The sequence below is a fragment of the Dunckerocampus dactyliophorus genome, chromosome 3 (genome assembly GCF_027744805.1).
Source record: "Dunckerocampus dactyliophorus isolate RoL2022-P2 chromosome 3, RoL_Ddac_1.1, whole genome shotgun sequence".
NCBI classification, from domain to species: Eukaryota; Metazoa; Chordata; class Actinopteri; order Syngnathiformes; family Syngnathidae; genus Dunckerocampus; species Dunckerocampus dactyliophorus.
Window position 1 is genome coordinate 20,792,992 of NC_072821.1, and position 24,367 is coordinate 20,817,358.

At 40.8% G+C, this 24,367-nt stretch overlaps 1 protein-coding gene across 1 annotated transcript in view; it reads left to right on the top strand.

The window, feature by feature from the left end:
* cdh16 (cadherin 16, KSP-cadherin) overlaps nucleotides 1-24,367 on the top strand; it is a 34,256-nt gene that overhangs the window by 6,448 nt on the left and 3,441 nt on the right. The window contains exons 5-14 of the mRNA XM_054770897.1: nucleotides 1,701-1,859; nucleotides 2,923-3,119; nucleotides 9,390-9,515; nucleotides 10,103-10,253; nucleotides 11,962-12,174; nucleotides 13,449-13,525; nucleotides 15,765-15,956; nucleotides 21,556-21,797; nucleotides 21,876-22,006; nucleotides 22,249-22,488. Of these exons, the coding sequence (XP_054626872.1) occupies nucleotides 1,701-1,859; nucleotides 2,923-3,119; nucleotides 9,390-9,515; nucleotides 10,103-10,253; nucleotides 11,962-12,174; nucleotides 13,449-13,525; nucleotides 15,765-15,956; nucleotides 21,556-21,797; nucleotides 21,876-22,006; nucleotides 22,249-22,488 (1,728 nt within the window). The remainder of the gene's footprint in view (nucleotides 1-1,700; nucleotides 1,860-2,922; nucleotides 3,120-9,389; nucleotides 9,516-10,102; nucleotides 10,254-11,961; nucleotides 12,175-13,448; nucleotides 13,526-15,764; nucleotides 15,957-21,555; nucleotides 21,798-21,875; nucleotides 22,007-22,248; nucleotides 22,489-24,367) is intronic.

The following is a 24,367-nucleotide window of genomic DNA, read 5'->3' on the forward strand; positions in this document are numbered from 1 at the left end:
TGGGATCACACTTGTGAGCCTTCTTGGTAAGGTCTATTCAGGGGTTCTGAAGAGGAGGATCTACCCAATAGTTGAATCTCGCATTCAGGAGGAGCAGTGTGGTTTTCGTCCTGGTCATGGAACTGTGGACCAACTTGACACTCTCATAAGGGTCCTTGAGAATGCATGGGAGTTTGCACAACCAGTCCATATGTGCTTTGTGGACTTTGGAAAGGAATTCAACCTTCATCCTCAAAGAAGTCTGTGGGAATGGGACCACCTAATTCAGGCGGTTCTCTCCCTGTATGACCGGTGTCAGAGCTTGGTCCGCATTGCCGGCAAAAATCCAGAATTTGTAGGTGTAGGGCACTGAGGGGATCCGGTTTGGTGGCTGCAGGATTGGGTCTCTGCTTTCTGCAGATGATGAGGTCCTGCTGGCTGCATCGGGCCATGATCTTCCACTCTTACAGGATCAGTTCTGCAGTGTGAAGTGTGAAGCGGCTGGGATGAGAATCAGCACCTCCAAGTTCATAGTTCTCGCCCAGAAAAGGGTGGCGTGCCATCTCCGGTTTGGGGATGAGATCCTGCACCAAGTGGAGAAGTTTAAGCACCTCAAGGTCTTGTTCACGAGTGAGGGGAGGATGGAACGCAAGATTGACAGGCGGATAGGTGCGGCGTCTGCAGTAATGCAAACTCTGCATCGGTCAGTTGTGGTGAAGAGGGAGTTGAGGCAAAAAGCAAAGCTCACAATTTACCAGTCGATCTACGTTTCTATCCTCACCTATGGTCATGAGCTTTGGGTAGTGACGAAAGGAGAAGATTGAGGATGCCTCCTGGATGCCTCCCCGGCGAGGTGTTAAGGGCATGTCCGACCGGGAGGAGGCCTCTGGGAAGACCCAGGACACATTGGAGAGACTGTCTCAACTGGCCTGAGAACGCCTCGGGATCCATCGGGAGAAGATGGACAAAGTAGCCGGGGAGAGGGAATTCTGGGCTTCCCTGCTTAGGCTGCTGCCCCAGCGACCCAACCTCGGATAAGCAGAAGAAGATGGATGGATGGATGGAAGTATTTAAATTACTATTCTGTTCAACTTGCATGTCACAAAAATGTTTTTGTGCTAAAATTAATGTTTTCCTGTGCCAGTTCGGGCACTGTTTATGGTTATGGTTTAATTTATTTCGAACATGCATACAGCTTCTAGGTGCCATCTAATTACAAATCCTCCTCATCCATCCTCCAGAATGGCCTTCTTTCTGATTTTAGAACCTGATTTCCAGGACCGGTATCATTTTGCTTTTTGTTTGGCATTGTTGCTAACTTCAGCAGTTAGCCGGTTAGCTTGGCTTGTTAACAGGTGTCAGCAGTGTAACTCATTTATTTCAAAGAATCTGTACCTCTTGCCTGTATGAGCCTGTATGAGTTCTTGTGTTCCCGAAGTGTAGTCAAGAAAGCACCAAAATAGGTCAAAACTGTAGTACAGCAGACCTCTTGCCATGTACGTTCTTTCTAGTCAAAAATAAAAAAGCACAGCTTCAAAAGTACAGATTTGCACCGGCTTTGGATAATATGTAAATGATACCCAACCCTATTTATAAATATATGTAATCTCATATATTTCATGCTAGCATTTTGGTTAACCTGTGTATGTCGTAGAAAGGGCTGAGGATGGTGAAAATAAATCTTTTTGTCACATAGTACCAATACAACATGTGTCTCTCAGGGATACCCTTCATGCAGGTGGAGGCGCTGGACCGTGATGACCGCAAAACTGCCCATGCTGAGCTACGTTTCCGCCTGATGGAGCAGACACCCAGAATCCCCTCCCCTCAAATGTTCTTCATTGACTCTATCACTGGAGAGGTTTCCCTCACCGAGGATGGTCAGTCCTGTGTTGGCACTGCTTGAAAGTTCCCTTTGTTGATAACAACAAAGAATAGACGTAATATTTGTACTTACATGTTGTATGGTTACAGTTACAGTCATGTGAACAAATTAGCACACACCATGGGGCCACAAATGGCAGATATTCTCCGTTTTATAATAATTAAATGAACGGTCAATGACTTAAGAGCCATAGTTGATAAGCAAATACCTGTATATTTTGGTTGATGCTGGCCATGTTTTACCAGTCCATGGTGTGCCCCGCCTCTCGCCCGAAGTCAGCTGGATAGACTCCAGCACACCCCCACAACCCTAGTGAGGATGAGCAGCATAGAAACTGGAGGGTGGTCATATTTTTTACCCAATCTCACACAAAATTTCAGACAATCTCCTAAAGGTGTGCACATTATGGTGAAGTTTTAAGTCAAACAAACCTATGGGGTCAGGCTTTGGGTTTTAATGTAAGCGTTACCATGTGGTGTATTTGTCAGACAAATAATAGCACAAGCAACACAGTACGGGTGCATGTTTTCCCAAATGTTCACCCTATTGTGTACAGCGATTAGTAGAGTAGAACAGTCATGTTACACAAACAAATGTATGTTGTCATATGTATATAGTGAAAAAATTAGGACACCCCATGGGGTACATACTGTACAGTTGTAATTACACGTTTGTTGCACACCGGAGCGGCTTCTCCAGAGCCTAGGGAGCAACTGTTAGCTGCTTGTTCAACTGTTAGAACATTGTTCAATGATATTTCAGTGGTGACAATGGATGGGATGCAGGGAGAGGGGTGTGCATTCATTAACTTTCTCGTCTACATACCTACGCTGGCCGAATCACAACCTTACAGTATGTACGTTCACAGAGCACTTTCTTAACCACCCAGACATGTCTGTCCGTCATAGCTGTAGTCAAAGGTCAAATTACTCAAAATAATGACAGTATTCTGTTGTCAGTCGGGTATTAAATGAGAAATACAGGACGCGGATAACTTTGAGTGAAAAATATACTGTATAGTGTCATGGTGTATTGAAATGTGCTTGCACCCTCACCAGGAGCATCAACACTGGACCCTGAGATGTGCGGCAGATATAAACTGTCAGTGATGGTGAAGGACATGGCTGGGAAATCGAATGCATTCTTTACCACCGGCATTGTTACCGTTGAGGTGACTGGGAATACTTGGGCATCGCCTGATCCCGTACGACTGCAGGAGAACCTCCCGGGCCCTTATCCCATCCCAATCTCCCAGGTGAGCCTGTTGACTCTGATACACTGGAAACAAATAAAATGCTGCCACATTTACGCTATTGTTATTTTCCCAATTTGACCACAAAATGGAGAAACTACTTTAGAATAGAGAGTTTATGCTGTTCCATCTATGATATTGTGTTACAATGAAACAAACTGTCAATAACCTGAACAGAGTAAAGTGGCATCACATTGCCGGTTGCTGTTTTTAGGGCCTCTCGGGTCCTCCTAAATGACCAAATACTGAATTATTGATGCTGTTGAAATGCCATGGATCCTTTCAGGCTACATCCTGACTGAGTCACTTTAACTCCCATTATCCCTCACTTGCCCTGCCACTACTAGTTCCAAGGGGTATTTACAAATGTAAAATGGAAATGGAATGTGCATTTCTCATTTTACATCATATCGTACAGTTATACATATTTTTTCTTCATATACACTTCTTGTATTGTTTAGATTTTACATTGGATTGACGGTTGTATTTGTCATCCATGGCTTTGAATTGCACCTTATCACTATTCTGTTGATAATTCTTGACTACATGTATACAGTAGATATCGCATAAGCCCTTACACATTGTGTTGCACTGGGAGAATAACTGCACATCATCACCTGAATGGCAATACATTCAGAAAATGGCAAAAACAAGGAGCTTGTCAGTAGGCACCGCAGGTACTGTACATCACAATACCTCCCATCCACCTCCTGCTTTCCTTCTCTTCCCACACACTCGCCCTCCGCCTCTCATCTCTGCTGTTATAACAGCCCCGTCCGCCCACTGAACATGTGTGGATTCACAAGTGTAGGAGCTTTTGATTCCCATACTCGGAAATGATTGCATGTCTAGTTCAGGTTAAATTAATAACAGCCATTAGAGGTGCTACCTGCTTGTATACTGCTTCTATGTAGGCTACTGTATGTAATGAAATGTTTAAATTAATAACATTCCTGCGTCTAATTAAATGCAGTGAAACATAAACAATTTTCATCAAAATATTCACAAAAACACTCTGAATTAGAATTTAAAAAAAAAGAAAAGTATGACTCTTACTGGGGAAAGCCTCAGTTTGCCCCCGCATTAATGTGTGAAGTGGGCGGCAGGACAAACCACTCTTATGACACATCTAGGGGTAGTCATATTCAAGCACTCACTCTGTGAATCCCACCTACTCTATATTGCCTATAAATACATAAAGCAGCCATGATCACCTTCTCTAGATAATCACTCTTGTACAGCACATGTTATTATAATGCTAACCACTTTTTCATGTACAATTTTGACCAAATACTTTGCTCTCAGCCATTCTAAAACTATATTTCAGCTCATACTTGAACATTTCTTGCAACCCTGTTGACTATTTACTAGGGGTGTCACGAGATCTCGTGTCGCGAGATTATAACGTGGTGAGACTTCTCGTTTGGAGAAAAGCTGTCTTGCGAGAACAGAGCAGCCAGAAGCCAATCAGACTGTGATCTATGGCATCGTTACTATGAATGATAATAGGAGTGATATTGAAGTTGCAGTGTGCAAGGGGTTATTGGAACCGCACATTAAGTGCTTTACGAACACCTTGCAATCCAACCTAGCGTCAGCAAGTATCGTGTGGCTATTTACGCCATCAGAATTGAACGGGTGCAAAGCCATGTTAATGTCCAAGCAGAAGCTGTAGCAGTTCTACATTTGATCAAAGTTACTTAAGATTTGTCAGATCAAATCACATGGCTTTTCAGACTTGTCTGCATCCTTAATCACAGAGGCATTGTATTTATGCTTGTTACATTTGCCCGGGCGTACAACTATCACCGAACATGGTCGTTATATTTAGCGAGTGGGGGTGCGCATTAAAAGCGAAAGACAGGAAGTGTTTCTTACATCATCCATTTATTTGTAGGGGTGTCACGAGACACCTAACTCACGAGACAAGATGATGCATATGCACATCTACTTTGAAATAGAAAGTCTTTCAGCATTTTGTGTTGTTTCCTGCCACATATTAAGCATAAATGTAAGCCAGCATCGTTGGCAGAGGAGACAAAGGCATCTGTCCGTGCAGAAATAAAAACTCTATTTTCTTCGAAGATGTTTCATTTTGGGGGATATATTGATGGTTAGTTTACTGTGTTGGGGAAGAAGACGTGTCTGTCACGTCTCAACCAAAGCAGGCAGCCAAACACCAGCTTCCCCTCCCTTCCTCTCACTCATCCAATTACCAGTCAGAACTCAGCCAGGATGCATTCACGGTCTCACAGAAAGTCAGATTTTTTTAAAAACTCATTGCAAAGGTGCGCATTTTCCCCACTCCTGTGTTAAAAAAATATTTGAAGCTGGAGAGCCGCATGCATCTCCGGAGCTGGGGCAAGACAGGACAGCTATAGTCTGTCAAATCTAGCTATAGAGAGCTCAAAGACCAGATAGGACAGCTCTAGTCTAACTGGATAGGACAGCACTATAGCTAGAGTTAACCGACTAGAGCTGTCCTGTCTAGTCAGACAAGAGTTCTTTAACATTATTTTTTAGGACAGCTGTAGTCTAACTAGATACGACAGCTCTATAGCTAGAGTTGACAGACTGGTGCTGTCCTATCTAGTCAGACTACAGTTTTCCTATCTGGTCTTTGAGCAGTTCATGCTCAAGTCCATTTACCATCTATTAATGCCTTGAGACCCCATATTATATTGTGCATAATACTGAGGCAGCTTTTAAGACAACATTAATAGTCCCATTGAGATCAATTCAATGCCCTGAGAACACAATGACCTGGATGAATGAGAATATGGGATCTTAATCACACTAGTCCGACACTAAACTGTCAAGATATAATTTGTAGTTGGAAAAATGCTCAGATATAAGGATAACAACAAAATACTAACTCGCAACTGTGCATGCACTGTATATGCTGCATGCTACAGACTGTTGAACATAATCAAAACAATATGTGGCTGGAATTTGAATTCCAAACCATTGTTATCTGTACTTTGGGGTGCTGAAGGCTAATTTCATTCCGTTATCTACCACATGCTTTTGATTGCCTGCCTAAAGGTTTGATTGTGGAAGGCAATCAGTGAAAGCACTTGACTTCAGTAATGGAATCTATTGAGACTTTGGAGTGGAAGCGAGTTGCCAGTCCCTGTGAATGAGTTAGTCAAGGCGCTTTGCTGCATTTCGTCACTTTCAGTACAAATCAGATTTTTTTGATGCAAAGTGGATGTGTGCGAATTTGTCATAGCCCCTTAATCTATAATCTAATCATATTCATATACTGTACATGTGCAACTCCAGCTAACTGGTTCCTTGAGTGGTATAGCGAAGCGAAAACTAAATTTAATTAAAATGAGCGTCATAAATAAAACAGCATCACACAGCTTTTATAGTGGCAACACTGACGTCAGTGTTACAGTTGCTCTTGGCAATATTTTGCATGCATACAACATGGCTGAGGTAGGAACTGTTGCCTGTTGATGTGTTTAGTCAATAACCAAGGGGATGTTTTCATTATCTTGTTGCTGTTGTGTGGAAAATTATACTCAGTGCCAAAAATAGAAAAAGTCTGAACTATATGAAGTCAGCGGTTCTTCAACAACAACAAAAATAACAGCGAGATAGAGATCGTAAGATACATGCAGGAACATTTATGTCCAAATCATGTCATTGCCAGTGGAAAAAATGCGTGATCTCACTGTCAACACTTTTGGTGCATCAATGACGACAATGCCATTAGCAGCTGCAGGGAGGTTGTCACTGAGGGATTCTTGACTCAGAATCTGTCGAGGTCTAGATGACGGAGGTATCTCTCTTTTTTTAACAAAACAGTTCTATTATTTGCCCTGCAATTAATCATTTATCACTACAGTGGTGGTGGGCTACAGAGGCATGTTAGCCCTGCTTCTATTGCCTTTGTCATACAGTAGGCACCAATGTTGGGAAAAATACTTTTAAAAAAGTCATTAGTTATAGTTATTCGTAGAGGCGTGATGAAAAATCGATATATTGAACTATCGTGATATTTAACCCTACGATGGATTATCGATATGCTCTTGCCAGGGATCTTTTTTTAAAAAATCGTATTAAAATACAGCTGTTATAAACATCTTCCACCTTTCCTCCTCAGTGAGTTGCCATTTTTTGTCATCTAGGAGGAGCTCCTCCCAAAAGTGGCAAAAAATTGGGCAAAAGTCACAGAAGAAGAAGAAAAGAAGGCAAAAGAAGAATAAACAAACAAATGCCGTGTGGTGAAGTTAAACTGAAAAATGCAAAGGCATAGTTCTAGAAATCTAAAGTATGGACTCACTAACTCATGCTGTGTTATTCAATCAACAGATGTGCGTTTAGTTTGCGTTATTTACTGTCAACATTGTGCTCATGCTGCTCAACGTTATCTGGGCCATTCTCTGTCTCTTTCTGCTGATTATGTCACTTCTACTACACTACACTAAATATCTATTTTAGTTTTGCTTCTGCTTAATAGATTTTATCTATTTGAGAAACATGAGATATTTTCTGAATAAGTTTAAAGGGAGAGCTTGGATTTTTTGACATGACATACTACATCGACAGTTATAAAGTTATAAACGACCGTCAGACTGTGTGTCAAGGGTCGCCAGTCAACCGCGGGGCACATATAGACAAACAACCATTCACACTAACATTCATACCTATTGACAATTTAAAGTCACCAGTTAAACTAACATGCATGGTTTTTTTTTTGAATGTGGAAGCAAGAAGATACAATTTCAGGCGGCCGAAAACGGAGACATCCCCTCTGCTCCTGATTCCTCTGGAAATGTCTGTCTTTCTGTCGGTGTACAATCCTCCTCATACTCTCCCCATCACCCTTGTGACAACATCTACACTTGTATACAATACGATAGTGATACAACAGTCAGCATCCAGAAAAATAGTGGTAAAGGATCAATATATTAAATTTATCAAGTGTATGTGTGGGGCCGTGTGGAGTTTGCATGTTCCCCCGTACGTCCGTGCGTTTTCTCAGAGTTCTAGTGACTCTAGTAGGATAAGCGGCATAGAAGATGGATGGATGGAAGTGTACGTGTGTGCTGGCAAGGGGGTGTGCTTTTAGCATGCTAATATACATATATAACATACAACAATATATACATGTATAACTCATTTATCCTTTCACGACATTAGTCATTTTTATCACCGTTTCTCCTACACATGCAGTATTGGTTGGGGTGGACGATAATACAAATGTTGGCATTGATCCGATCCCAGGTAAATACAAGGCCACTATTGCCGATACTGACACTGATACTTTGCTTGAAAATCTTCACAATCATTGAATGATTTCATGATTTTGCCTTAAATTTGTGGTTCATGAATATAATCAGATTAAAACTATGGACAAATATTTTAGTCAAATAAAAAAATACATATGCTTCCAGCAAACAGTACTGTTGGGATTAAGCTAAAACATTCACCTTCATTAAGCTCATATTTGAATCAATTCCTCTTGCAGAACTATTGAAACAAATGTGCTCTAATGATACATAAGTGTCTTGTTTGAATCTTCCGTCCACTCTCTGTGAACAAAACTATTATCCCACTTTAGTCCTTTAAACCCCAAACATGTCACCTTTGTTTATGTCTGCCAGTGACAAATACAAAATATGAATTCAGAGTTTGCAATGCGCCCGAAGTCAGCTGGGATAGGCTCCAGCATGCCCCCGCGACCCTAATGAGGATAAGCGGTATAGACAATGGATGGAGTTTGCGACTTTGCATTCATTATTATTGTATCCTGTTGTTCTGAGGTAACATACTAGCACAGAGAGACAGCTAGCTGGGTGATGTTTTGATTTGTATACAAAAGCATGGCGTAATCGCCGAAACAAAGGGAAAGTGTGTGACAGTGAGTTGAGGAGATGCACATGTGCTGCGTGTGCTGGCCTCCTCTCCTTGTTGGGTGCTGTTTGATGGCTACTGAGGCTCTTTCAGCCCCACTGCACAATGCTCCGTCAAGGGCTGTAAAGCAGAATGGAAAATCCCCTTCAGCCTGCATAGTTAGTTTTGGCCACACTCTCTGTTCCATTGTTCACTGTCAGTTCAGTTGGCTCCTTATCATGTAAACAACTGGTAGCGTAGCTTTGCACACACAGGACAGCTTAAATGGCCCTCGGGGTTTACCATAAATATTCACGTTTTGGAGCATATGTTAAGCAAATGTGTTACACAGTATGTTTGCCATGGTTGTATAATACATTTCCCTGAATTGATAGCACTTCATGCTGAATGTGGATGTTTATGCAGGTGAAATGGAGTGGAAGTCGAGTAGAGTACAGTCTGGAGGGGGAGTTTCCAGAGATGCTCTTCACCATCAGTAGGGAAGGAGTCATTTATCTCAACGCCCCCCTGGACAGAGAAACACAAGACCAGGTCTGTAAAGCCTGCAAACTAAACATCTCCAGCACCTAATAATGAATGCTGTGCTTATAATTAATGTTTAAAAGTCTAAACACAGCCACATTTGCAGTTGCACTGTACTGTATCTACGAGCCCCTGTTTCTGCTTTGGAACTTCATTTAATAGCTTTCTTTTTCCTTTGAACCTTCTGTCATAACTGTACCGTCGTTCTCCATTTAATAGGTAATGCCAAATCGTAACGATAAAGTCAGGGGTAAAACGTAGTGGTGTATCTTGTTCACTTTAGACTAAAACAGGTATTTGTAGGCAGATTCCAAATTGAACTTGAAATGTTTCCACATCTCTCCAGTATACGGTGCCTACTAACTTATTTTTAGCAGGATGGAACATGGTCAGCCTAAAGGTATCAATAGTAGTTTATGATATGTATAAAGTTTGCATTGAATTTGCATGTAACATTAGTGAAGAAAGAGATACTGGTTTATACTCACATTGCGTATCAAAGTACTGATCCTCACTTCCAAAGGTATTTAGCATAGCGAATTAATGACTTGTGGATCACATATAAATATTACTACAATATTACTTTGCTGATTCAGTTTCTGATCAGCATCGTGGTGGAGCGTCCGGATGGCCGAGAGATCGCCAAGCCGGTGGAATTAAGGGTGATGGTGGGTGACGCCAATGACAACAGACCCACATTTCCACAGGCACAGTATCACACTGTGGTCAAGGAACTGGCAGCTCGAGGTAACGGAAAATTCACTTCCTGTATATATACAGTAAAACTGTGCAAAAGTATTGGGGTACCATCCTTTTCACAACATTGTGACAAAGTACATCGGTAAATACTAGGAAAGACATAATTACATTTCCATTCCAGGCCTTAACTACAGTACATGTATTTTTAGATCAGAGTTAACATGTTTTAGGAATGGTCCTGAAGTGCATTTTACTGCATGCTACCCAAATATAATTATGAACCTGACAATAAAATAAAAATACTTGGTACTTTGTGTGATTCAAATTTTTTTGTATTGTAGGTAAAGAAACTAGGAAGTAATTACCTACACTATGGTCAGTCTAGCATTCCTAAAAAAAAAAAAAACAGCCAAAATTGACATTCGGTGCGGTTCATGACTCGTGTGGCACTGACTCCTTTGGAGTTTATTTTTTAAATGTTAATAAAGGTTGCTCATGAAGAGGATAACAAGAAAAAACAAAATAATAATTTACTTTTGTCAATAATGTTGTCTATAAATACTTCTGACTCCCATTTATTTTTTTTCACTCCCATTTTATATTTGTGGTCTTGCCTTCATTTCTATATGAAATACATGCATCCTGTCCTCCAGGCTCTGATACTTTGTTGTAAAAGTTTGATCACCTTCTGGTCAGCTACAGTCCACCATCTTGGCAGTCAAATTCATTCATCAGAGCATAAAAATATATTTAATGTATTTGAATTGCTGTTCTCCAGCTAAAAAAAACCAAAAAAAAACAACACTGTATTTTCCTCTCTACGGAAGGACGGCAGTGACAAGCGACAAGGACCTTCTAGCTCATCCACACTCTCATCTCTTCAGGATGACAAAAGTACAGAAGCGCTTCCGCATATATTTCTATGTATTTTATTGTCAAGAATAATGATGTCATGCTTACATTAAAGACATTGTACAGGCTGTAGAAAGTCATGGTGTATAATAAATGTTTCTGCAACATTGTATTATTGGCAACATGCTGACTAACAGCACTAACAGGCACCATGATCCAACTCAGACGGCAGGACTTGCGTACTAAGCTGCACGCAGCAGCCTCATCTTTGGTTTCTGGCCTGCATATGATCAAGAAATGTGCAAATTCAGCAATTTTTACATAAGAAAATGTTTTAAATTATTGAAATACACTTATAAAATACAATTATAATACAGTTCAATTGACAAATATTTATTTTATGTTATTATTTGTTTTTTATTTCATAACAGGCTACCTCCCCTGCCTCCCCTGACTGTACATTGAGGACACTAACACTAATACTGAATACTAATACTAATACGGAAATGATTTGGCAATATTCTGATCCACTAAATTGTGTCACTCCAATGAATAATAACACGTTTTTGATTTACAGAGCATTAAAACTTGAGTTGTGAAACTGCAACAGAACAACAGAGGTTCTGTTCAGCTGGAACGGAAGTTTATCCACAGCAGACATACAATATCCAAATTTAGTTGAATAATTGATGCCAGGTACCTATTAGAAAGACGTCTTAGGAAAAGATATGGAAAAACGTTGTCACTCCCTTGTAAAAAGCTTTAAAAGCCAACTGTGTTGTGACACATCAGGTCCTAGAATAAAAGCTTTTTTGGCCAGGCTTTTACGCTTTGGTTTCAAGGACTCTAACTTGTTGCAAAGAGCAGTGGCTGAAAACTGACTTGTGCACTTGTGTTTCTAAAGGGACGGAAATCTTGACAGTGCAGGCAGCTGATAATGACGATCCTAAGACAGATAACGTACGGATCTTCTATCGTTTGGTTGGACAAATCCCAGAGAGTCCTCGTGCCCTGTTCAGAGTGGACCGGGACTCTGGGGTCATCTCGGTCCAAGCAGACAGCATGGAGGGAACAGCACCACAGTACACGCTTACTATCACTGCTGAAGATGCTAAAGGTGACTTGAGACCCTTCTCATTAGACTTTGCATTTTAGAATAAGAAATGAAATGGGTACAAAATCAGTACATTTCTTGCTTTGACAGTCATAATAATACTGAAAATATTGGGAAAATGGCTGTAAATTATGGCTCATTAAAAGGGTGCATGCATATTATCAAAACGGCCAATTTGCACCTTTTGTCCCTTGTAACAATAAATATAACAACAACAAATAAATCAAACACAACAATTCAGATACAGTATATTCCTTTGATTATATTTAATTATCATGATATCATATTCAAACTTTTTATTGTTTTATTTTCCTGTCTTCGCTGATTGGCTGGTATAACCATATGTTTTTGCTGCCTGCCAATCCGCTGCCTCTCATATGCTTTGAAACTCTAGCATTGGTCAAAAGTGCAAACGTGATGTGACATTGCCTGACAAAACACATCATGGCAGGGTGTGATGTGGGAGCACGGAAAATAACGTTGCTTAGAGCCCAGTATGAAAAATCTACAAGAGTCATCGCATAGCCATTTATAGCAAATGAGTGTTCACTAAGTATTGTATGGATATGGAGCAAAACAAAAAATATTAGTTGTGCAGGAGTGCTCCTGCTACAGAGACCCTACTCAAAGGTAAACAAAAAGAGGAATTGTGTGATAAATTCAGGCAAATCCCAAATGTCAACTAAAACAAAAAAGGAAGAAAATCTGAAACTTAAAGAGGATGTACTGTAGCAGCTTTTCTTTTAATGACACACTAATTGTTATTGTTTAATATTTTTTCAGAGAAACCGGTGCAGTTTTATTTAACTTAAAAATAAGCCTAGTTTGTTCATTCATTGTTTGTAAAATCAAACCTTTTATTATTTATGTGAAATCTGGTCCCATTTTCTTTTAAATGCAATTTAGGTGCCAACATTATTGTGTTGTATTGAAACAATAGGGTGATGTGCTGGGTTTCATTAATTTGATATTAGCCACAGTGTAGTGATGATGCAATTTGATTGATGCAATTTGAGGCGAAAATAAGATCTGGACCTTCGCCGTGACAAAAATTGCATAAACAAACCTTACTCAAATTTAATTGAAGACCCCGATCTAAAAAATACAAGACCAATAGCCTTGTTGATAAACAGGAAGTATGCTTTTGCATGCTGCATGAGTCATGGATAAGGATGAGATGGAGGCAAGATGAGGTACTTGCTGTTCTTTCCTCATCTTTAATTTGTGTGCTGGCCTGACCTGAGTCACCAACAGAAGGTGTGATGATGTCCCGTCAGGTCTGAACAGTTCCTGCACGGTGGTGGTGACGGTGCAAGATGAGAACAACAATCCACCAGTTTTCTCCCAACATGAGGTACGATGGGTACACATAGTAAAACACGCTATAATGAACATGATCAATACTCTTGGAAATAGGGCTAGCCAAACATCCCAGACCGATAGAAGCGGCTATTTGACTGCAGACCATGACTCTGCAGGTCACTGATCTAATTTTCCTGGTGGTGAACTAAATAAAGCACGCCCTCTAATCTCAGGCTCATGGCGATGGCACAGTGTTATCTGAGTTTTATTCCGTTCTTTGTATTCTACATAGACAGTGCTCTTAGAGTTTAATCACATTAGCTTGCTTTGGAGAGAAGTTTCCACTGGTGTATTTTTAGAGCAGCGTAACATCATCCCTGCAGCAGATGCATTATCATGTTAAAAATGACATCACAAATGATTTCATAATGTGTCACGTGGTTTAATACAACTTAAAACACGTATTTAGCCTAGACGGGTTGTAAAGAGCGTGTGGTTGGCGTATGTAGACATACTTAGAGTTTGTTAATATGGTATGGTATGGTTTGCTTGTTTCAGACATGCTTAACATTTTAACATTAAGTTACATTTACAAATGTCCAAAAAGGAGTTGGAAGAAGCCAAGTTTATTTAATCCTACCTCTTCCCTATGTCTATTACGCCATAACTTTTACATTTTACACTTTTAGACTTACTGTATAATGTTTCGTTTTCTTACATTTTGTCATTTAAATTTTGTTTTAAAAAAATATCAATAAGCAGTAGGAGTTCCATCCATCCCTTTTCTATGCCACTTACCCTCACTAGGGTCGTAGGAGGTATGCTGGAGCCTATCCCAGCTGATTTTGGGCGAGAGGCGGGGTACAACCTGGACTGGTCGCCAGCCAATCGCAGAGCACATATAGACAAACAACCATTCGCACTCACATTCACAATCATACCTATGGACAATTTAGAGGTGCCAATTGACCTAACATGCATGTTTTTAGAACGTGGGGGGAAGCCAGAGTACTCTGAGAAAACCCACGCACAGAGAGAACATGCAAACTCCACACAAAAACTGAGCCAAAATTTAACATTATAATCTTTATAATAGGCGACTATGGCAAGAGCAACCAGTCCGTTGTGTACCCCTCTGGCCTCTCGCCCAAAGTCAGCTGGGATAGGCTCCAGAATACCCCCGTGACCCTTGTGAGGATAAGCGGCATATAAAATGGATGGATGGGTGGACTATGTATAGGGCTCATTTGATTGTGCAGGTGTACCTAATGGTGTCACATGTGATTGACTGACTGGTCATGTGTATGGCATGACCCTGCCTCTCACCCAATCTCATCAGAGATAGGCTGCTGTGACCCTATATAGGATAAGGGTCATAGACGATGGACGGAAAGGCCGTGATAAAGAACCATCTCACTGACGCCCACATGTGCCATATAACATACGAGGGAACAGCAATGAAGGCTGTGAGAAACGTGGGAGAACCCTCATGCTGTGATAATAGCCAGTCAGTCCTTAGTTGTTTTTTCTTTGTGAGACTGAAGTGACACAAAGCGGCTGTACAGGCATTAGGACCTATAAAAGAAAGTGCTTTTAGACGAAAGGAAAGAAATAACTTTCCAAATCAGACTCTCAGAAATGCTTGTTTTGATATGTGCAGGTGTCACACTGTAGGATTAACCCACAAAGCTTTTCAGAGTTCCAGCTGTGACCGCCACTCAGATTCCCGCACACAAGCAGTGAGGTGGAAAATGCTCTTGAGCAGGTCACGCCTGAGCAGTGCAGCATTTTCCATGGCCTCGTGAAAGCAGCACCAAACAGGCTGATGTGGGAGGTGATTGGTGACAGGGCTGGGTTCAGCGACCCTGCTGCTGGGGCAGCCAGATCAGAGACATGGCTGCTTTACTGGAGGACATTAGTGAGTGGCAGATTAAAAGGCTGTCTAAACACATAGGGGTGCGTGAATAAAGGTCAGCCAACACCAGGAGGGCAACAGGGGTTAACATTACATTATATGTACACGTATTGGGGCAAATTCTCATTACAAGATGTGTGTTTATGAGAGTCTATGTCCATTCAGTCATCATGCAATCTCTGTTCTAGTTCATTCCAAAAGTGTTCAAACCAGGGTTCTGTGCACACAGAAGAAAAGGTCTTCCCCAAACATAGAATGGTTCAAAATGGATTGTTCCTCCCTCGTGGCTTTTATTTGTGAAAATGTAATCATGGCTACGTGTGGTAAGCCTCATTGTGTGCATCCAGTGACACATTTTCTGCTTCTTTCTCTGCAGTATGGACCATTTCACATCCCAGAAGATGCTTCAGTGGGCACCATCGTAACAGCTGTGCTGGCAGGGGATGCTGATGTGCGAGGAGGAGACAGCTGGCAGGTGAACTACCGGTTAGAGTCTGGAAACGAGGAAGAGGTCTTCTCGTTGATGACAGACAGGCAGACCAATGAGGTCTCGCTTGTCCTTTCAAAGGTAAACAGCTTTCTACCCTTAATCCTCCCTCTTATTATCCTTTATCTCTTTAAACAAACTCTCAAGCTATGTTGCAGTAGAATTACAGTATCGTACAAAAGTGAGTACACCATTCACGTATCAGCAAGCATCTTCTCAAAGGGCAATACTACATTACTCAACTTGGATGTACCTTAGAGTAGTAATGTACTAATAGGAGTAGTAGTAATGTACATCTTGAAAATTAGTACAGATTTAGTCGCTTACAGCCATTATCGTCATTATTTAGTGTGAGCACCATCGCTATCGGGCACTGCCTTATTCCTCTTGGGTATGGGAGTCACCACCGCCAGCAGGTTGTTTCTGGAATCCTCTTCCACTTCTCCATGACGACACCACAGGTGGATGTTCGATACCTTGCATGGCTTCACCTTCCAGTGGTGCACAATTGGGTTTACGACTACCATGCTTGACCTTTGGTGAGAAACAATTGGGACTGTTACAGACAATAATGTAGATGAGTTATGAGAGCGAGTTTAATATTGTCCTTTGAAAAGGTATACACTACAGTAATTCCTCGTTTGTCATGATTTATTAATTCCAGACTCGACCACGATAGGCGAATTTCAGCAAAGTAGGATTCCTACTTTATAAATCTTTTTACGACCTTCTAAATACCCTTTTTATCATTATTAGAGCCCTCAAGAGACGACAGTCATTTTTACACTCGTATTACCCAATATAAAAGACATAAGACAGTATGACATCTTAGACGTAAATAAGATATACAGTCGTCCCTCGTTTGTAGCGGTTCAAAGAATAGCTCGGGTTTTTTTGACATGAAGTTGTATGACATCCCCATCAGCAGCGTAGTGCATCAGCAGTAACTTACCCCCCACTTCGTCCCGTGAGCAGAGTTCTAGTCAGATTTCGGTGATGAGGAACATAGTTCCGGTTAGTTGGTGGGGCCATTTAAGCAAAGAGTTTGGCTTCTCAAAACAATATGCGTTCAAAAGAGTAATACATTTACATCACAAAAATGCCTCCTTGGAAAAAGTCAGACCTCACAGCGGAACGACGATGAAATGTGAGACTCTTGCATTGCATCTGCGTGTGTAAACACCGTGGAACACATACACAACAATGAACGTGCAGTGATACGACAGTAGATGATAGAGAACATGATAACCGTATGCATACAATGCATAAATTAAAATTAATTGTCATAATTTCACTAAATAAGACTACAAAATCATATATTTGCATTTAAAACTCCAATGAATATACAGTATATCAAAGAGGAAGACTAAAATGCTGTTCCATTTTACTGCTAAATAATAAAAAACAAGCCATACATCAGTTGTATATTACATATTTGAATGTCATTTTTGACTGGGTGTCTGCGACCCACCCAGAATGGATCTGTGACCCACTTTTAGGTCCGGATCCACCAGTTGAGAATCCCTGCTCAAGGCAGCCGTGTAATTTTTGCAAACAGGCCATCTAAAAATAAGATATTTTAGAAGTTTTCATTGAAAAATTTCTGCAATTTGGGTCACCTCTTGTCATTGAGTGGTGACGGTGGGTCCCGCAGCCAAACCAGATGAGAATCACTGATCTAGTGTTCATTGTCATTCATAAATTTGTATGTAAGTAATTCAACTCAATTGTTGAGGAGTAAAAGGGGAGGGGAGGGCACAATAATGAAGATCATGTAGAGTAAGAAAATGAAATAAAGTGATTAAATCTCTGTCAAAGCTGTCAGATATGACTCAAGCCTTTTTAAAATATCATAATGGCAACATGTGAGGCACTGACAAAAACAAAGCAGATGTAAATTGATATTCCACCTCATCAATAGGTGTGAACTAGCCTCAGATAAAATGAGTCGTGATGACAATGGAATCTTTTAGCCCAGTAATCTCTCCCTGTCCCGGGGGCACATCACTCTGTGCCTGGCTCATGTAATCCAGCAGGGTGTTTTGGAAGATGTGTGTGTGTGTGTGTGTTTGCTCTAAATGGGTCAGCAACCTTTCTATGAGAGCATCTGAATGTAATGCAACTGCACTGCTCTGCTCTCAAGTGTAAAAGCACAAACTTTACACACAGATGGCTATTTTGCCAAGGTAACATCAAACAGCACACATTAGTTTCAATTACTTGAGAGTTTAAGTGCTTGATTTTAGTAGACTGTTATCCAACCGATAGGGCGGCTACAGTAATTTTACAATGTGGTTCATTTACTTTCATTCATTAAAAACAAAAGTTTATATCCTTCATAAGTCAATCCCCAGTGGATTAAGAGGCACTCTTGCAACTCCTTTAATTCATTTTGTCACCATGTGAGGTCATAGCCGGAAGGCAGACACATTTCATGATTAGAAATCACACAATGTGCACAGCCCTGGAGAATAATCAGATTGAGCGTGCAGACACTAATGGCAGTTAAGCACATAGGCTGGAGGCTGCCAATTAAAGTAGATGTATTGTGAGAAAGGGGAAGTGAGCTGAGCAGTTAGTATGAAATTATATCTAAAATGATTTGGGTAGAATGGAAATGAATCCAAATTGTTTGAAATAAAAAAACAATAACAATGACATCTGAGGAGGGGTAACATCTCACGGTTTGGTCCATTTTCGGTACAGTGCAGGTACAAAGTACAAAACACAAAACTGCTTAGGTTTTGTGCAGCTTTAATCAATATTAAAATGACACCTACAAAAATGCAAACTGCTGACAGGTAATTCTCAAATGAATAACATTCTTGAATAAAAAAATAAATACGGTATACTATATCATAATTGACAAGGTTGCTTTTGAGGAACTTCAAATAATGCACGCTAACAGTAAGAGGTTGAACAGTCTGAATGATTATTTTATTTTTAGCAACTGTAATGCATGGAACAATGCCAGCTCACTGCTTTTGTTTTATCCGCTTGTCTTTGTCCGTCCCATGAAATGTCCCATATTTTTCCACCAAACATTCTGAATACAGGTCCCACTTAGATTTTTTATTTTTTTTAAGAGGCTAAAAAACGTTCTACATATATTTAAAGACAAATCTGTGCGTTATTATTAGTTATGAGCATCAGCATTTCATATTTTTGTAATTAAATTATTTTAAAAATTTTTTATTTTTTTAAATTCTTATTTATTTTATTTCGACAGTGTGCCACAGCGCACAGAAGAGTGTCTTCAAGCACTGTACTTCTAAGCACTCTTACTAGTCATGATTCCTGCTCGTCAAAGGCTGGGCTGCATGCTTGTGGAGGTTTTTTGCATGCTACCACACCTCGCCTTTCACAGCAGTGATAATGTACACTCTCATTTTCTCATTCACTCTCATTTTACGATGCAATGTATTTGATTACCAAGTAAACACACAATGCAAGAAAGTAGGGGTGTAACATCTACTACAACGATATATGGAATTAGTGTATATTACTATGATCCAACTACATAGATGTGTGTTGGGCAAGTTGCCATTCTTTCCGACATCGTTTAAAAGGTAACCAATCGATTGCATCGATACTAGGAAATAGAGCATTGGATTTAAGCACGGCAGGATGTGGATATGGATGTGTTTTTTTATTAATTGTAATGATAAAGACGTTAAACGTTTCATTGCCGCGCGCCAGCAGACAACAAAACGTAGCACGGAGGATGGCAGAGGACAAGCAGGCGAGCGAGAAAAAAGCCACCATTGCGGTCCAGTGTGTGGAAACACGTTGGCTTTTGCAAAGAGACGTCCTAAATAAGTCCCTCACTGTTTGTAGGCTATGTAAAGGTCAAGTAAAATACCAAGGCAACACGACAATCTCTCCAACCACATACTAAGGCGACATAGGATTTCAAAATATGCTAACCTCCCAGGCACCTTTTGCAGTAGCAAGTAGCTGGTAAACCTACTGTTAATCAACCTGAACAGATGTTAGTTGCACTTTATTTTGATATCCATCCATTCTTTTTCTATGCCGCTTATCCTTATCAGGGTCGCGGGAGTATGTTGGAGCCTATCCCAGCTGACTTCGGGCGAGAGGCGGGGTACACCCTGGACTGGTCGCCAGCCAATTGCTGTATTTTGATATTAATATTGTATTATTATTTATCGTGGAAAACAGAAGCAGAAGTAGCAGGTAAACCTACTATTGAAATGTTGGTTGCACTTATTGTACTTTTATTGGAGATGTACTGAATATTGAAAATGAGAGCAGAACAGGTTAACCTCCTGTTAATTCACCCGGAAGTGTTGGTTGCACTTACATTTGCCAGTAATTGTTGTTTACTTGTTTGTTTATATCCATAATTCATTTATACCTGATTCCCTTACAAAAAAACAGCGTGACTCTAGGAAACGTCACCTGCACTGTCTAGTATCCAGGTATTTATTTCACAGTCACACTGGTTGAATTTTTGGCTAAAACGTTACTGAATCGATTTAAAGTTACTGAATGGTTTGAGATCGTATTGTTCTAAATGGACCAATATCATCCTTGAATCTTACTGCGAATCATGATATGAATCGAATTGTTATTCAATCGTTACAGCCCTACAAGAAACACATAATGTAAACCATACGGTATTTGGTATGCCACTGTTTCAAACCAAAGGCTGTGTCGTGAAAAATCCGTATGCGGATAAATGTACCCCTAATGATATCTGCAGTGGAAATGGTTGAGCCCCAGTGGTAGCTCTGCAAATCAATCAATCTATATCACTTACACAGGGCTGACACAGACCATCCACACTCACATACACATATTGACTTTTTAAAGCCTTTGATTAAACTAAAACGTGTGTTTTCAGACTGTGGGATGAATTCAAAGTACCTGGCGAAAGCATGAGCACAGGGAGCACTCCACACATAAAGGTGTCACTTTAACTATGACAATGCAAGAACAAATACATACGTATATTCATTGTTTTAGGTTACTGTTAGCATCAAGAAGAAACTGGATCATACGTCTACAGTACGCTCTACAATACTTGCTTAGATGACTGTATCCACAAGATAGTGCATGCACGTTTTGATGTGCTGATGCACACCGAGTAGTACGTTGCATCACTTCCAGTCACAGTTACCCACCACCCCCCTCTAAAGGTCTGTGTTCTTTCACCCTAGCAACACAGACGCACTCAGCGTGAGCAACCTGATGTCAGACAGCAGGGGTGTGATAATGTTTTGTTTAATGGCAAGTGAGAGCACTAGCGCACATTTAAAGATAAAACTCGACATCAAACACTGGCTTTGGACACACTAAATGTTGACCTCTAAAAGCTAATTGAAATCACTGAGCAATGACTGTTTGAACTGGAGCTTGAGTCATTGTTGTCCTTCTGCTTTTAATCCATTAATGTCACCAGGTCACAGGTTTACTGTTCCTACTTCATCAGTTTAAACAATAAATGTTGTGTGTATGACTATGTGCCTCATGCTACTCTGAAATTGTAATGCTCCCAAATATTTTGGACCAATTCCAAATTGTATGCCTCTAAGGCTATTTTAAAATGTGACCAAAACAATCAAAAGATGTTTTTCCCACATTTGTGGTGTTCATTTGAATTAAGGTAAGACAATTATAATTAAATTTTTTGCTTTCCTTTGTTTTCACTGTGCAGGTTCTGGACTTTGAGCGTGAGAGTGAGTACATCCTGGTTCTAAGTGCCCAGAACCCAGTAGCTTTGGTCCGGGGCCGCTATGGTCCTTCATCCACGGCAACTGTATCGATCTATGTTGATGATGTAAATGAAGGTCCAGTTCTGTCTCAAAGTCATTATGAGGTGACCGTTAGAGAAGGTGAGGAACCAGGGCGGGTGATTGCCACCATCCGAGGCTATGACCCTGATTCTCACCCGATCAGGTAAAGCTTTCTTTCACTGATCAGAAAGGACATTAACATCAATCGAGTTCCACAGACATGCACATTTTTTCTGTCTAGATATTCTCTTCAAGGGGACACCAAGAAGTACTTTTCAATAGGAAAATATTCCGGTGAACTAAAGACTGTGCAGGCCCTGGACCGAGAGGAGAACAGCACATACACCATGGAGGTCATTGCAGTTGATGGACGTAAGTTAAATTTCATTATTAGTCATCACCACATGCATGGAACATTATTCCTTCCAATAATTAATATGTGGAATAACTCAAATGTAAATAAACAATTACAATTTGGATGGATCAGCACTAAATAGTATGCCTCTATATACAGTATACCCACCCATATAAATCCAAATAATGTTGGTTAGTTAGTGGAGAACAATGCATTACTACTCTTATCTTCTCTTTATTATATTTGTTCTTCCTCTCAGGAAACTCTTCCTTATCTGCTTCAACCTTGGTCACGGTCCAAATCCTGGATGTTAATGACAACAGTCCAGTGTTGGTGGGTGACTACTCCTGGAAGTACTTGTGTACGCCTCGCTGGGAAGACCAAGCGCTGGTGCTGGCCTCTCGGGACAGTGACGGCCCGCAACACGGAGGAAGACTCAACTTCTCCCTACGGAGCGATGCTACAGTCCGACGCAACTGGAAGCTCACACCCATTAATGGTGAGATGGACTCAGTCTAGACGCAAGCATGCCTTTACTGTTTGTTATATTTAAAATGGTGAGCACACAAAGGCCAGAAATACACCCTGTACAACCACAGTCCGATGGACATGCACAAATAGGCATTCAAAACCTTGACTTGGCATCTGATGAGCTTGTGTTATATTGTTGGCAGCACCTTGTAATTTCAAATACAAATACGATTTTGAATTATGTATTGTATATCAACCAAAATGAAGTTATCACCAAATTCTTTAGTACTGTCCCTTGAGAAGATATAATAAAATGGTTGAGGTGTACTCATGTTTGTGAAATACTGCATTATTATATTATATTGCTGTGATTATGTTCAAATGTAAAAATGCTTTGGAATAGCATGTCTTAGTCATACTTATGTAAAGCTGGAATCTGTCATTTTATATACTGCTTGTCCTCATTCGGGTCTTGGGTCAGCTGTAAGCCTACCCCAGCTGACTTTGTGAGAGAGGCGGGGTACACACTCAATCGCAGGGCACAGACAAACAAGCATTCACACGCACGTTCACACCAATGGACAATTTAGAGTCTCCAATTAACAGTCATAAATAGGAAGTGGTCGGTGGTTCAGAGTTGAGTTTTAGCTTGTTGTGGGCTATTGTCGCAACAGTAAGCCGTGTTATTATTATGATGATTATTATTATGATGTTAGTACTACTGTGCCTATTGCAGTGATTCTCAGTTAGTTTCTGTCTATTTCTTTATCTGTACTGTAAAGGCCACACGGTTAGCATGTTGGCCACACAGTCAGGAGATTGGGAAGACTTGGGTTCGAATCGCCGCTTGTTCCTCTCTGTGCGGAGTTTGCACAGTCTCGCCGTGCGTGTGTGGGTTTTCTCCGGGTACTCCGGTTTCCTCCCAGATTCGGAAAAAAAACACGCATGTTAGGTTAATTGGCGACTCTAAATTGTCCATAGGTATGACTGTGAATGTGAATGGTTGTTCGTCTATATGTGCCCTGCGATTGGCTGGTGTCCAGTCCAGGGTGTACACCTCTCGCCTGAAGTCAGCTGGGATAGGCTCCAGCATACCACCGCGACCCTAATTAGGATAAGCAGCATAGAAAATGTGTGGATGGGATGTCCTGTACAGACTGAACTCGAAACTGAAACCAGCGAAATGCAACAAAATGGAGAGCAGTGACGCATACAAGCATATTCAAGAGTCAAATTGCATGCAAATTCATACATGTTACATGTATGAACAATTTACAATTATACATGTTGGCAGGTCTGCACTGTATTGAAAGTCCTCCCTCCCTGTCACCCCCCCCCCCCCCCCCCCCCCCCGATAGTTGACCGCACCCCCAGGGGAGCCCGCACAACTATTTGAGAAGCACTGAATTAAGCTAACATGCATGTTTTTGGAATGTGTATTCTCACGCACAGGGAGAACTTGCAAACTCTCTCACAGAGATGCCCAAACGGAGATTCAAACCCTCGCTTACCTGACTATGAGGCCAAGATGCGAACCACTCGTCCGATGTGCAGCCCCACCAGGAACATTATTTTACATTTTAGCAGACAGCAAAAAAACAAATTTGTGCAATAAAATTGGCTTGCTCAATTACTGATTTTTAACATTCAAGCATGACTCATGAGACATCTTTTCTATTAGGGTTTAATACGCAAGCCACTAGAAAATGTCACAGTGGTCTGGCCTTGATGTTCTCCTTATCAGAAGAGATATTGCTGAAAGTATCTTTTCACTGCATTATTCAATGTGCTTGGAGGAGGCATAATCAGAGGAAGATTGCTGGTTCAAGTCTCCATCTAAATCTCCCTGCAGTATCCTCCAGCCAGATACTCAACCTCAACTTTGTCTTGCTGCTCTTCTGTGTGTG